General features: G+C 44.3%; 1 protein-coding gene across 1 annotated transcript; it reads right to left on the bottom strand.

The window, feature by feature from the left end:
- Nucleotides 1-641: 641 nt before the first annotated feature.
- Nucleotides 642-10515, bottom strand: LOC146021150 (olfactory receptor 1-like). Its single transcript, XM_083154949.1, has 4 exons — nucleotides 10374-10515; nucleotides 8265-8647; nucleotides 6663-6857; nucleotides 642-1580 (listed from the first exon to the last, which is right to left on the bottom strand). The coding sequence occupies exons 1-4, from the start codon at nucleotides 10513-10515 to the stop codon at nucleotides 642-644; spliced, it is 1659 nt and encodes a 552-aa protein (XP_083011075.1).
- Between the last annotated feature and the right edge of the window lie 4526 nt (nucleotides 10516-15041).

The raw sequence follows: 15041 nt of genomic DNA, 5'->3' as shown, positions 1-15041 counted from the left end.
CTATTCTATTTTGAAAAACCCTAAATATAATCTGGAAGTTTTGAGAAATATACCCCTCTCAACAATTCTAGTTAAATGTACTTCACTTATGGTTTTATAGTAATTATGCTGTACATATTACAGTATAAGCGGTCTCGATGCGTCGAGATCTGTTGTTTCTGTATTTGGTCTTTACATTATCTTTTTTTGATGGATGCTGTTTACCATCAATACATATTATACAACAAAATATTATACAACAAAAAAAAAAACATGCCAGACTTATAAAACAGACCCAGCCGATACCCACCTTCTTTGCTGGTTATTTAACATAAACAGCAAACAAATTTGACAGTGGTAAGGTGGCTGCCATTTACACACTGCTATCAACTCCTAATTTGCCCTGTTGTACTACAGGCACAAACTGAGGAGGGTTGTACAGGCTGGGCAGTACTCGATGCCGCTGAAATCAGGAATATGACCAGGCAAGACAACACCAGGAACACAAAGAATCCCAGTATGTTTGCATCTCAGATGACATTATTTCCTGCCCAGTGGGAACTTCTGTTTTGCATGATGATGGAACCAGCCATCAACTAGGACAGTTACCAGAAAAGGGTTTGACCTATGTACATGGATACAAGAAAGGGGCTAAGTATGGGCTAATAAGACTTAACCAACAGTGCCACTAATCTCTGAGGAGCTCTCCTGATTTCATGATTACGGAGACTATATATGAGAGGATTGACCACAGGGATCACTGTTGAATAGATCACAGTCAAAATCTGTTCGAGGAAATTGGATTGGTCTGATGGTGGTATCATATAGACAGATACAGCATTAACATAGTACATGGTCATGACGATGAGGTGGGATGAGCAGGTGGAGAAAGCTTTATTTCTTCCTTCCTTTGATTTAATATGCAATATAACACTGACAATTTTTTTGTATGACATTATATTGATGAAAACTGGGCAAACACCAAATAAAAGTATGTTTACATATATGGTGACATAGAACATGCTTGTGCCAGAACAGGCGATATTAATCAGAGCTTTAGCATCACAGAAGAACTGATAGATGGTGTCTGATCGACAGAAGGACATTTTAAGAATTGAAACTGAACACATCATTGAGTTTAGACATGCGCATAGCCAGATCATAGCCACCAGCAGGATACAGACCTTCTTCCTCAGTATCTGGTGGTAGTGTAAGGGATGACAGATGGCGATGTACCGGTCATACCCCATCACAAATAGTAGTAAATCCTCGGAGCTGGCAGTTAGGAGGAAGAAGTACACCTGAGTGAAGCATTGTGGGAAGGACATTGTGTTATTCCCGGATAGTAATATTTCCAGCAGTTTGGGGACAGTTACTGTTGTGTAGCACATGTCTACAAAGGACAAGTTACAGAGAAACAGATACATGGGGGTGTGTAAACGGGAATCCAAACATATAACTGTGATTATAGTCGTATTCACCAGGACTACAAACAGAAATACTAGGAAAAAAACACAGAAAATAAGGGGTCCATCACCGGCTTTCATGGAAAATGGCACAATATGGAATTCTTTTATATAAGTAATGTTCTCCATGGGATTCTGCAAGACAATAAAAGTACCAATATAATAATAATAATAATATTAATAATAATAATAATAATAATAATAATTATCATCATCATAATAATAATAATAATAATAATAATAATTATCAAAAGAGGGAGAATGTCACACCAGGGGTCTGAGTCGGCCTGACTAAGACCTCTGGTGGGGGTCTGGGTTGGTAATGAAACCTGGCAGGCTTGAGGAGACCCTTGTGCATATGAGCACGACAGTGCACCCATGGAAAAGCAGACGATGATAAAATATCAGGTACTTGTTTCCTATCTGGGCGCCCACGATTTTAATAGCGGGCATCGGGGGTAAAATCGGGGCCATCGCTTCCATCGCGGCCGATAAAAAATCGGGTGCGATGGGCCAGACGCGATGCCCGCGATTTTCCCATAGAGAACAATGTTAAATGCCTCAATTTACCCGCGATGACCACGATTTACCATAGGAAACAATGTTAAATGGATCAATTTACCCAAATCAGCATAGGAACAATAGTAAATGGGCCAAAAACACCCCTGAACATTGAAATGTCCCCCCAAAAGTAGTTGACGCCACCCCGCCATCAACGTGAACCCGAAGCGTGGCGAGCGCAGCGAGGCCGCGAGGGGCGGCGGTACGCGTCCTCCGACCTTTTCATGCCCTACTATCCACTAGGGCGTGGAGTGAGAATAGAATAGTGTGGCGAGCGTAGCGAGCCACCGAGCCCGAAGCGTGGCGAGGGGACGCGGATACCTTCACAGGTAAACGCGTCCCTTCGCGGGCTTCCCAGGTGTCCGCGTCGCCATGGACACCTGGGAAGCCCGCGAGGGGACGCGTTTAACTGTGAAGGTATCCGCGTCCCCTCCGGGGCGCGCTGCGCTCGCCACGCTTCGGGCTCGGTGGCTCGCTACGCTCGCCACACTATTCTATTCTCACTCCACGCCCTAGTGGATAGTAGGGCATGAAAAGGTCGGAGGACGCGTACCGCCGCCCCTCGCGGCCTCGTTGCGCTCTCCACGCTTCGGGTTCACGTTGATGGCGGGGTGGCGTCAACTACTTTTGGGGGGACATTTTTATGTTCAGGGGTGTTTTTGCCCCATTTCCCATTGTTCCCTATGATAATTTGGGGAAATTGATCCATTTAACATTGTTTCCTATGGTAAATCGTGGTCATCGCGGGTCAATTGGGACATTTAACATTGGTCCCTATGTAAAATCGCGGTATTCGCGTCGGTCGCATCGCATGTCATTATAATGGCATGCGATGTACACGCGATGCCCGCGATGGGCGCCCAGATAGGAAACAAGTACCAAATATCATTTCTCAAACAGCCTGTAGCATAGCAGTAAGGAGCTGTTTAGCTGGTGCTTTATCACTCTTCATCTCTCTCTACTTTACCATTTGTTGACGCTTATTACATTTGGGGCCTGAATCACGTGTACATTCGCTGCTTAGCGAGCGGGTAAACGTCCGCGCAGCAGGCAAATGGATAGGTAGCTTACACGTCCATTCACATGTGACCATCAAGTTATTTTTTTCCCTGTTCGCAAATAAAAGTCATTCTAGACTGACTATTATTTGCTTCGGAAAGAACGAGAACATCGGAAAGAACGAGAATCATGTGATGTCAGCCACCTGCCCCATGCAGGCTTCCCACGCATGCGTTCACATGGGGACACCCAGCTTTTTTCATGGTGCACCAACCATTTTTGTGGGCACACCCAGGAAACGCTAGGTGTGCCCATGTGACAGCCCCCCCCACACACACACACACTTCCTGCCCCGCTGTGTGCAAACACCTCAATGACTGTGACAGTCGCAGAAGGCATTTGCACATCGGGTCTGCACATATTTGCTGATGCGCATGTGCAGACCCGAAACATCGGTACCCGCAGTGAATTTGCAGGGGACCGATTAAACCTGAATCAGGCCCTTGGTCCACTTTGCCTGAGTAATAATATTAGCTCCTCCCACTCCGCTGCCCAAAGCAAAAACAAACCTGTGCAGCCGTTATATAGTTGGATGGATAATTTCCTATCAGCCCAGACAGGTTTTTCTGTAAATACAGTTTAATTTATTAATAATTGCTATTGCAACTGTGTTAGCTTTTATATTAACCCTTTAAGCGCCAGCATCTCTCTGTGAGATGTTCAGAATATCTGCTAAAAATCCCAGCGCTGTTCACATTTGTTATATAAATGCAAATAAAAAATGTGAAATGTGTTGTAAAAAAAAAATAATAGTTGCTATATAAGGTAACATTAAAAATCATTATAATGAATAACAATGTTTATTTGGCAATTTTCACACCTATTTGGACAATTTCACTTGGCACTCAAGGGGTTAAATTAGGACACAAACATCAATGACAGCATATTAACAAAATTCAAGCTACAACTGAGATATATATTTCAAACTGTTCTGTCATTATTACAATGTGCTGTGCTCTCCAGTCTTGTGAAGAAACACTAACATTGGTACATGTACAAGCACAGACCATCCCACTGACATTTCAGTCCTTACTTGGACCTTTGGGGCTGTTCATCAGGATAAGTTGGATCGATAGTGATTTTACCTGAATGATTTTGAAAAAAAAACTCTTTAAAACACTGGACGGTCCTCTGATTGGCTAAGAGAGAACTCAGTATTTTAAAGTGATTTTTTTTTTTCAAATCCTGCCGCTGCTGTTGACCCCGCCTGCTGCTGTTGGCACTCCTTCACAGCGCTGCGCTACTGAGATGGACATCACCAGCCCTCTTCCAGCAAGCAATGTGCCATCGCAGATGCCATACAACATCAGGTGCTGGAAGAGAGTACTTTAGGCAAGCATATTTCTACAATAACCTTATGATTATTTTTTTTAGTTCTAAGATAAACACTTGACTTGCTGAACTGGCCAAATTATTAAAAAAATTCACTTACCTGTACATGCAAACAGTGTAACTGACACTTTGCTAAAATAAAGTATACACAAATTGTTACAATTTCTCTGCGCAAATTAATTTTTTACCTGCTGTACTGTACACGGTACTGTGCTGATACTGAGTTATTGCAAGTGCAAAACTTCAGTAATATTCCTTATATTTTCAAATGCATCTGAAATAAGTGTCTAATGCTCTTCTGTGGTGTAAAATACTGTGCAATAGCTGGCATGCCGTAGAACATGTCCTGTCCCAGCCTTCTTATCTATCAGAAACAGATTATATACACATCTAGGGTTGTGTACGCTCATTATATAGTATGCTAATGAATGACCTCTAAGGACAACTGAAATAGCATGTCATCACAGCGCTCAAGCAAACTGCTCTGGGAAACTGATTTACTCAACGGTCATTAAAAAGATTCTGTTTTCATCTGGTTCTTTTTATGCTTCAGAGTTTTATATTGTAAACTTTTTTAACTTGTACTTTACAATGTGTCTCTATTAGGGGGATATTAAATCTGTGCCTATTAGGGGGGTATTCAATCTGTGCCTATTAGGGGGGTATTCAATCTGTGCCTTTTAGGGGTGTATTCAATCACTCGCCTGTTCAATGCTGATGATACTGACAACATTGAAGGCAGCCAGATCTGACTTTTGTTTTAAAGTTGGATTTGTTTTGTCCAAAAATGTCACAGACTGTCAAATTCTCAGCCGTTTTCGACAATCTCCATCTGTTTTCGTTGATCCGTGGACTTTCCAACACTCGACTGTCGGAACATTAAATTCCTACCGTCGAGTTACTGTCAGATCGGACAAAAATGGCCCAGGATTCCGACTGTCAGGACATTCCGAAATGAATACCCCCCCTTAATCTTTAAATATGGTATTTTAAGGCCCTCATACACTACTGCAAATTGTCTGAATGGAAAGTTGCATACAATTTTCCCTGAACTCCCTCCGGCAGCTCCCCGGGAGGGCTTACATATGATGTGACCCGTGATGTGCCGTTGATGGTCCGATTGTGATTTATCCTATGTGCTACACATCGGATCTCCGGCTCTGACCCGATGTGCACAGGACTGCACAGTGGATCTGATCAGATGTCAAACACAGCCAATTTGGCAACATTTCAATTTCAGATTTGTTGTCCCAATCCATCTGAATCGGGTGAAAAGAAGCAAGATCGGACAAGGAAGTGCATAGACTGGGGAGCTCACAAACTGTGAGAAGAAGAAAAGTTCTAAGTAAATAGAAAGAATTCACATACAACCAAAACTTACATTTAATGTTTTCTGGTTTAGGAAGCTATACAGTGTTGGGCCTGGTTAGTATTTGGTTGAGAGACCACCAGGAGTTGTCAGAAGCTATCATACAGTATGTTTCTGCTGCAACTGAATCATGGTGGTTCTTTAAATTGGAAATATTGGCAACAAAGGGTCTTAATGAACAGCTTGGCCTATAATGATTCCTTTAAAACTAAACTTTGTTTCGTCTTAGGTTGATTATCCTTTAGAGAATGCATTTTTTTCAATTGCTACAAATTTCAGCAATGGCATTTTACATAAGGATTTAAGGCTACAGCGCTCTATCTCAATACATATAACTGAGGTTTGTAGTCATTGTTACTCTGTTGATTACTTCTGCTACTATCAGCAGCAGGGTCAGTATTGTTATTAATGTATAGTGTTGCCTGTGTAACTATGGTGATGGATTTGTCCCACAGAGTTTGAGGTCATTGGAGCCACACTCTTGGTGTGTTCCCAAGGTCTTGGTCTTTATTTTTCAGGTAAACAGCATACCACGTAATCATCACAGTAATGAAAGTTAAAGCATTTGCAGCATACAGGTCCCGGTATAATACAAGCACTTCAGGAAGCTCAAGTGGTCCCTACTGTAGCCCACAGCCTGGCTTATCACTTGGGCAGCTAATCCACCATCAAGAGCGTTTTCCCTTTGCCCTGAAAACACTTATATCAAGAGCGCACAGGTGCTGATGATTGAAAAAGCTAGGTTGCTGCTACTACTCCAAAACTTGGTCTGTATCCTTCAAATGACTCTCATATGGAGAGATACTGTCTCTGCTACACCCCCCCCCCTTGACTTCAACCACCCTGGTGAAGCTACTACATTTTCAGGCAAGCTCACTGCCTTGCCCACCTCATACTTGTGTCATCCGCCTGGGTGCAAAGCCCTCAACCACTTTCCAGAGGTCATTACCATTGCCTTCCTCCTCCTCCCCTAGCATCACCATAAGGTTGCTTTGGAGGATCAGAATCTGCAAGCCTCCAGGAAAGGGCATCAGCATTGAGCTGATCTTTCCGCCAACAAGGTTGCACCTCTTACAGCCAAATATAAATGGCTGTAAGGTCAAAAACCAGCGGGTCAAACGAGCATTCACCTCTTGTATGCATCCACTTTAATTGGGCATGGTCTGTGACCAACAAAAACTCATGTCCCAATAAATATTATCTTAAGGACTCAACTGCCGACTTAATTGCTAATAACTCCTATTACACAGTTGAGTAATAGCGCTCTCTGGGCAGTAACTTACGGCTAAGGTAGCGGATGGGCTTCTCACCACCATCTACCTCCTGGAAAAGAACAGCTCCTTATCCTGTCACAGAGGCATCTGTCAGTAATACAAATTGTTTATAAAAGTAAGTAGCTTGAAAAATAGGTTTGGTACACAAAGGCCATTTTAAATTCTGCCATGCAGTTTCCACTGGTCAAGACCATGTTATCTTGTCTGTTTTTTTAAGACATTCGGTTAGTGGAGCCGCTCTAGTGGCAAAATCTCAAATAAACCTGCGATAATATCCCACCAGACTGAGAAATGTCCTAAGTTGTGACTTAGATTTAGGTTTTGATCAGGTGTGGACTGCTTCTACTTGGCTGAGGTTGAACTTGTCCTCTGCCCACAATGTACCCCAAAAACATGGCTTCCACCATACTAATGGCACATTTCTCAGGGTTGGCAGTAAATCCGTGTGCCTGTAGAAACGTTAAAATGGCCTCTACCTTAGGTAGGTGTGATGTCCAGTCAGAGTTGAAGATAACAATGTCATATAAAAATACAGCTGCACATACTCTGTGGGACCGCAGCAACTGATTCATAGCTCTCTGGAAGGTTGCTGGGACACCATGTTAACCAAATGGCAGCACTTTTTACTAAAATAAGCCATCTGGGGGTATACAGTAGATGGCTGTTTTTGCCTTAGCAGTTTCTGTCAAGGGAATCTGCCAATTACCTTTGTAAGATCAAGAGTGGTAGGGTACTGACTCTTGGCTACATTTTTTTATCAACTCATCATAGGGTATGAATTAATTGATTTAATTTACAGAAGTCATTACAGAATCTTAAAGCACATGAGGGCTTAGGTACTAAGATAATGGTATTATTCCACTGGCTTGTTGACTCCCCTATAAACCCTAGGCGTAGCATCTCTTTCGCCTCTTGCTTTACTGCTGCCCATTTTGCCTGGTGTATGTGATATGGTGTTTGTTTAATGACCACCTGGGGTGGAGTCACCACATCATGCTGGATGATCTGTGTCTTTCCCGGAATGGCAGAAAACATGTCTTTCTGCTGTTTCACCAAGTTCACCACTTCCTGTTTCTGTATAGGTCTAAGTGTGACTTCAATGGGTAGCTGGCATTCTGGTTTCTTTTTAGCTACAAAAGAGGGTAGATTGTCACTTTCCTTCCAAGGTTTTCACAGGATAACATGGTAGATTTGGACCTCCCTCCTTCTACTCTTCTGTCAAACCTTGTAATTGACCGGTCCCACTGCCTCTATGATCTCATAAGGGCCACGCCTTTGAGCATATAGCTTTCTCCCTGTAGTGGGCAAGAGCACCTTGTTTCCTGGTTTAAAGGACTGGTTGACTGCGGTGATGTCATAACTCTGCTTTTGATGCTGCTGAGCCCTTACCAAATGTTCCTTCAGAAGTGGCACCATCGGAATTAGACGACCATACAATTGAGGCACAAACTGAATGATGTTAGGTTCCAGACAAGGCTCCAGGGATTCTGGATCTATTGAAACAGGGGTGGGACACCCCTGTTTCAATAGATCCAGAATCCCTCTGGGCTGTCTTCCATAGATGAGCTCAACTGGACTAAAACCCAGTAGTGGTTTGAAGTACCTCTCTGACCACAAACATTAAAAAGGGTTATAGCAGATCCCAGTCTTATTTTTCTTGAGACATTGCCCTCTTTATCATTTGTTTAAGGGTCTGGTAAATTCTTTCTACTAGGCCATATGTTTTGTGGAAGGCTGAAGTGGTTATCCTGTCTACCTTTAACAATCGGAATAAATCTTGATTTCATATTACACAATGGTATAGCATCTTGGTACATGGTGGCATAATTAACTACCACTAGTATATATTGGTGCCCTCAAGCAGATTTTTCGTTATCAGATCCATACTCATTTTCTCAAAAGTCACGCATTCCTGACAATACCTCTTGACTGAGGCATAGATGCCTGGCCAAAAGAACAGTTACTGTATACATTGGTGAGTTTTCTCCTCCCCTAAATGGCCTCCCCACAAATGTGTATGTGCGGCTTGCAATACCAACAGCACAAGCTGTTCCACCATTTTCCCCTGTAAAGTAGTAACACTATATAGCAGATAATTCTTTAGCACAGAATATGGCACACCCCCTGATGGTAAAGCAGCAATCACCCTACAATTTACCACTTTAACAGTCTGAAAGGCCTGTACCAGATTACTATCATTGCGTTGGTCTCGGCCAAAGTCCTGTAATGATATCCTTCCACCAACAGGTTTCCATTGTATCCTTAGACTTGGTCTCCTGGGATGGTTCAGTATCTTCGGTAGCTCTCCCGGATGCCAAGCCTTGGTAGTCTCTAATCTCTGGGTCCTGAGTTGCCTTGGCGGCTAATTATCTGCCAGAGTCATGCCATGCAACCATCTCCTGCAGCAGTGGGAAGTAACAGCCCAGGAATAATGGAAAAGGTGGTCTGGAGGTCACCGCAGCTACCACCTTTAATGGTCAGCCCTGTATGGTCAGGGGTAAGTGCACCCGTGGACACTCCTCAATATCGCCATGGATACAGAAAACCCTGACAGGAGGCAGGACCTAGAGGAATCACATTGGTAGCAACAATGGTGAGCTCACTACCAGTATCCACCAGTGCCCAGATTTCCCAGCCTTCCAAATGTACCAGCACCCGGAACAGGGTGGATTCTGCTTGGGATACCGCAGCAGCAGTGATACTGACCATCGGCCAAGCTGCTTAGCATGCAGTGAAATCTATCAGCTCTCCCTGTTTTGGGCAGTCCCGCTGCACATGACCAGGCTAGCAACATTCGAAGAACACCATGGGAGATAGAGCCTTTGGTTTAATCACTTGGACCTGTGTTCAGGGCTTTGATATTGGCATGCATCCTGACCTGGCTTTTTTCAGCTTTATCAGAGTCAGGTTCTGCTCAATCACCACTGCCAGCTCCTCAAATGTCTGGTGGTCAGCCTGAAGGGTCCAATGCTATACTGAGAGGTCTAACACCCGCATAGCCTGGTCCAGACCAACTATCTCCACAACCCTCACTACAGAGTTTTTATTTGTCTGCAACCATGCCCTTTCCAGCTTGGCTATTCCGGCCAGCTAAATCCTGGGAGGCTCAGAGCCCTCCAGCCACCAGTCTTGGAAATCCTGGGCTTTGCTAGGCCCCCTTGAATCCAATCCTGTCAAGTATAGCCTATTCAAGGCTAGGATAGGAGAGTGTCTCACAGCATATCCACATATGCTCACTGTGCCTCCCCTGTTAATCAGGGAACCAGCCTGTCAGACCATTCATCCACATGCCATCCCAAATGCATGGCCATGCACTCTCTCACTCTGGCTCACTTTTCCTAAATCCCTTCAATTCCACATGTAACATTTGAATCTGGGCTTGTTGCCCCTCAAGCAACATCTGAATCTGAGTTTGCTGGCTGTGCATCTGGCCTTGATGTTTAGCAGCCAGTTCCTGTTGCACTTCATGTAACATCTGGACCTGAACCTGCTGGCTCTCTATATGGGCTTGTATCTGAGTCTGCTGACCTGCAGCCAACTTTTTTTAGTATTTCTTCCACATTGCCCTGTGCTTCCCCTGTAAGGGCAAACCTAGTAGACTTAATATAATGTGCCAGACTGGGTGTGGCCTGACCAGGGAGCCATCTAGATGCTTGGCTGAGAAGCTCCTCAGACCCTGCACCCTTCCACAAGAATTTGTCCTCCTTGGACACTCTCCACCTACTCCACTCAGGGTCAACTGACCTGCTACACCCTGCCTGAGCACAGCAGTATGCACCGTGGAGCCGGAAGGCTATTTGTTTAGCTTCCACGGGTTGCAGCCTACCATGGGTGTGAAGCCAGGGCCCCAATTTTGGATCCAGGTGAAAATCGCAGGTGCATTCTTGGTGTACTTCCCCACCTGTGACACCTTCATCCCTTCACTGGTATCCCCACCTGCATCCAGACACAGAGAGAAGTACAGTACAAGGCCCATGTCACACTGTAGTGAGGACAGCCATTTTCTTGGTGGGAGAAATAAATTCCTCTCCCCATATCGTTCTCTCACACCCACAGTTATTTCCCATAAGGTCCCTGACTTAACCACTATCAAGTGCCATTATATTAACCATTATATTTTGTCAGTACCTCAGCTGGGGAACACTTGGCCGCATACTGACTAGCACTGGAGAGGCCTTTTCCTGCAGCAGAACCCCCTCCCCCCCTAAACCCTAGAACCCTGGTGCATCCCCACAGAAGTCCTCTATCAACAGGCTGGTGGGCCTTCAGTATTACAACAACAGCATTGTGTCCCTGAGGAGGTTCTGGCCATTGCCTGGAACTGCTCATTGTTGCCCTGTCCCCCTGCTTTATCCTCATGCTTTGCCACACATGAGGGTCAGATTTTGATTTAATCAACCATGGTCTGCGCTTCCTCCAATATCATACAGTATGCTGTAAGGCCTTTTTGCTACTTGTTTATTTTGGAAGACCCATACTGCCCTCAATCACTGAGATTACAAATGTATCATAATTTCAATGCATGGCTGGCTCTAAATATAAATCTGCTAGATGTTTGATGGCTAGATATCGCCAGCCCAATGGGAGTCTTTGCTTAATAGGCATTCTCCAGTGCAATGTTCACTCCATTCCAGCTTCTTATTGCTACAATTGATACTTTTCACTAAATTAACGCCTCACATTATTGTCAGAAATAAGAGACTGTCTCAAAAAAGTACCACTCCGCTCTCGGAAGACCCCCTTTCTCAAGTCGACATGAGGTCATTCCTACATCCGACCCACTCAAAACCATCAGAAGACCATTCTACAACCTGCCCAAATCCTCTCCCTCTGCTTTCCCTGAACTCGCTCCCTCAGCTACCACCCATGGCCCCTGTTTTCAGAACTCATGAGACCTACAAGACTCACTCCCTACTTAAAAACAAGACCTACAAGACACCATTCGAAGTGAACTTGCCACAGTTATAAACGACATCTCTCCTCTATCTGGTCGCCTTGCTGATCTGGAAGAAACCAAAATGTTGACAGACACCTTCCTCAGATCCCTAAAAGACATAATTGTTGCCCCATCTTAAGTAATACATCTCCTACAAATGAAGATGATGGTCCTAGATAACAGAGGAATATGCAATATCATTCACTTTAGGGGACTTCCTGAAGATGTTCCTCAAAGTGGCCTTGTAGATGCTCTCACAAAGGTTTTTAACAAAATCCTAGTCAATGATCCTAATGAACTCATCACCTTTCATAGAGCTCATACGGCGCTCAAACCAAAGGGACTCCCCTCGGACAGCCCACATGATGTTATTTGCAGATTGCAAGTGGCTACTGAAATACTGCTGGGGATTCCCCTTTAAATTACATGTCTCATTTTCTGGAAAACTAAACTAATTGTCCTCCACTTCTGACCTTGCAAATTTCTGCTCCTCCTTAGGCCTCCCTAAGATTGATATCCAGGACTGGGAATTGTTCATTTTGGCCATGGACTTCCCTCAACAGACGGCTGCTAACAATTCTTGGCAAGAAGTTCGTAATCCTAAAAGAAGATCAAACCCATCGCCGACTCTCCAGGCCACTGAAATTACCTGTAGACACCCCTTCCTTCTATTTACTTGATTACCATTTACTCTCGTTTGTTAGTTGCGAATGTTCACATGATAGTTTATCTCCTCTATTTAGTTTATACTGATTCAATGTGATAATTTTGTATTGTTCAATCTATTGTTGCACTGTTATAACCTTGCTTTTTTATTTCTATTATTACTCACATATGCACCTTTTAACGCTGATTCTTTTCCCCCTTTCCCAATTTTGGCTAATTTGCCCACTGGGATCCTGGCTTCTGGTTTCCAGCATCTCCACTGCGGGATTCCTATTGTTGTTTATTTACTATGTGCCCTTCTTTTGTTTTCAATTCTGCTATTACTCTTTTTTTTTCAATATAATCTTTATTTAATTTTCTCTTATACAAAATTCACATATAAGACAATAAACACATAGTACTGGTCCATTTCTCGCCCAGAATAGCGGTAGCAGTTTTAGAGGGTCTGGCGGCTTTTAGAATTTTTTCTTTAATGTGGTGATAATGTAGTCACGTCAGGAGCGTACATTTTTTCTTTGTGTAGACGTGAATCCAATCCATCACGAAGTCTTGTATAGTGACCTCTGGTAATAGTTTCATGAATAAGTCCGTAGCCTATTGCTCGAGGTCCACATTCGAGACAGATTCAGGGATGTCTCGAATTTTATATTGTTACGGTGAAACCGGTCCTCCAAGTCACAGGTTTTGTGTCTCAGGGCCATTACCTCCACCTGGAGGTTCTCGTGTAGCAAGATTAGATGATTGTGGGATTTAATGACTTCTCCCAGTTTATTTTCTAGATGATCTGTTCTCTCGCCCAGTGCGTCAACAGATTGCTGGCAGGTTTGTAGAGCCATTTTAAATTCTGCTGTAATGTCTTGTTTAAACGAGGTGAGCAGTTGTTTCATTGTACCGACAGTGAGTGGTGCCTCGTCATCTACCGTAGTTGCCGTCTTTGTGAAGTGGAGTCAGACGTGACAATGGGAGGTAATAGTGTATCAGTGGTTCTACTCGCTGTGGCCCCCCCTTTGTTTTCTGTGTTGTAGGAGAGGGCTTAAAGAAGGTAACTGGAGGTAACCAGGGGGAATTTTCTGATGTTTAGTAGGCATGATGGTCAGAACTGAGAGCGATTGAGCTGCAGTCAGTGGTATATATAGTGGGAAATCAGGCGGTAGCTGGAAGATTCCCCAACAGGGGGGCTTTACGTGGGATGGAGTGATGGAGGGAGTGAAGCAGGTTCAGGCTTTCTGCATCCGGTGGGGCTTTAGGGTGTTAAGCGCCCCAGGTAGGGTTGTTTTAATGATAGAAAAGGATCCCCGTATTTGTTAGAAAAGAGTTAAGGCTTGGGTCACACAGGAGCCCTGTCTTTGAGTTGTGACAAGTCTCGGGCCATTCAGAGATATACAGCCAGACGATAGTGGATTATGCCTTTGCCCCAACCAATATGACCGCTGCTCACAGTGTCTCCTAGATTTAATCTGGTAGGAATATCAGGAGTCAGCTCACTGGTTAGGGTTCACTGAGGGGTGTCAGGGGGTCTTAGTGAGGTCTGCGGGTGGTGGGAGTGGAGGTTTATGACAGGTAGCAGCATGGAATAGACAGTCTGCAGCTTATTCTTTAAAGATGACTGCTGTTACCTCAGTTCTGGAGCCCGCAGAGCCATTCTCTGTCCAGGTAACACTGGATGGAGGTCGTGGGTGGGATCCAGGGGTTCCAGGAGGGGTTCTGCTGAGTAGTCAGCCCGTTTCAGGCCATAATCTGGCTGTCCCCAGCTCTGTTCGCCACGATACCTGCCACAGAGCTCCGGCGGCAGGTAGCTGGTTAAATTGAGGCCCCAGTTTGTAGGGAGGCTAGGCCACAACCTGTGGAGACCTGCAAGCAGCATCTCCTGGCTCCGTGACCATGCTCAACCCGGTCCCCTGGTAATCAGAGGGCTGTTGTGCGGGGCTTAGGAGGAGGAAAGAGGGTGAAATTGGATAGTGGGAATCTTTTTTGCTGGGTACTGAGCAGGAGCTTTGGGAGGATGCTGCTTTCCGTCTCCCCAGCCAAGCCACGGCCCCAGTACTGGTCCATTTCTAGTGTATCATTCCATATCTCTTACAGTACAAGTTTTGATGTAGCAGCACTAAGAACATAGAACATTAAACACCTAGTTCTAGTCCATCTCCAATTCCTCCTTACATGTTTTCTCTCAGTACAATTTAGCTGTAGCAGCACTACGAACATACACTTACATAGGCATACATAGACAACCATTAAAACTTGCTGTGGTAGGAGGCTTTTGCAGTTAATTTTTATATTAGGTTTCATTATTTCCGCACCTAGCTCTTTAGTGGGTGGCTTTTCCCCATCCGATCCCCTGATTACACCATCAGCAGGAGGAGCAGGCAGCATAGGAAGAAGGAAAAGGAAAGCTTTTT

Source organism: Crinia signifera, chromosome 7 (genome assembly GCF_055691185.1).
Source record: "Crinia signifera chromosome 7, ASM5569118v1, whole genome shotgun sequence".
NCBI lineage: Eukaryota > Metazoa > Chordata > Amphibia > Anura > Myobatrachidae > Crinia > Crinia signifera.
The sequence above is the reverse complement of the archived record's forward strand: the minus strand, read 5'-3'. Positions and strand labels throughout refer to the sequence as shown.

What these genes read in the sequence shown, in the direction of transcription:
- LOC146021150 (XM_083154949.1), bottom strand. Translation starts at nt 10,515, where the DNA reads ATGTTACATGAAGTGCAACAGGAACTGGCTGCTAAACATCAAGGCCAG. An exon ending in TGGGACCGGTCAATTACAAG is followed by an intron (nt 6,858 to 8,264) that starts GTTTGACAGAAG and finishes TTGACCTTACAG; the next exon opens with CCATTTATATTTGGCTGTAA. An exon ending in CACCCAGGCGGATGACACAA is followed by an intron (nt 1,581 to 6,662) that starts GTATGAGGTGGG and finishes ATTGTCTTGCAG; the next exon opens with AATCCCATGGAGAACATTAC.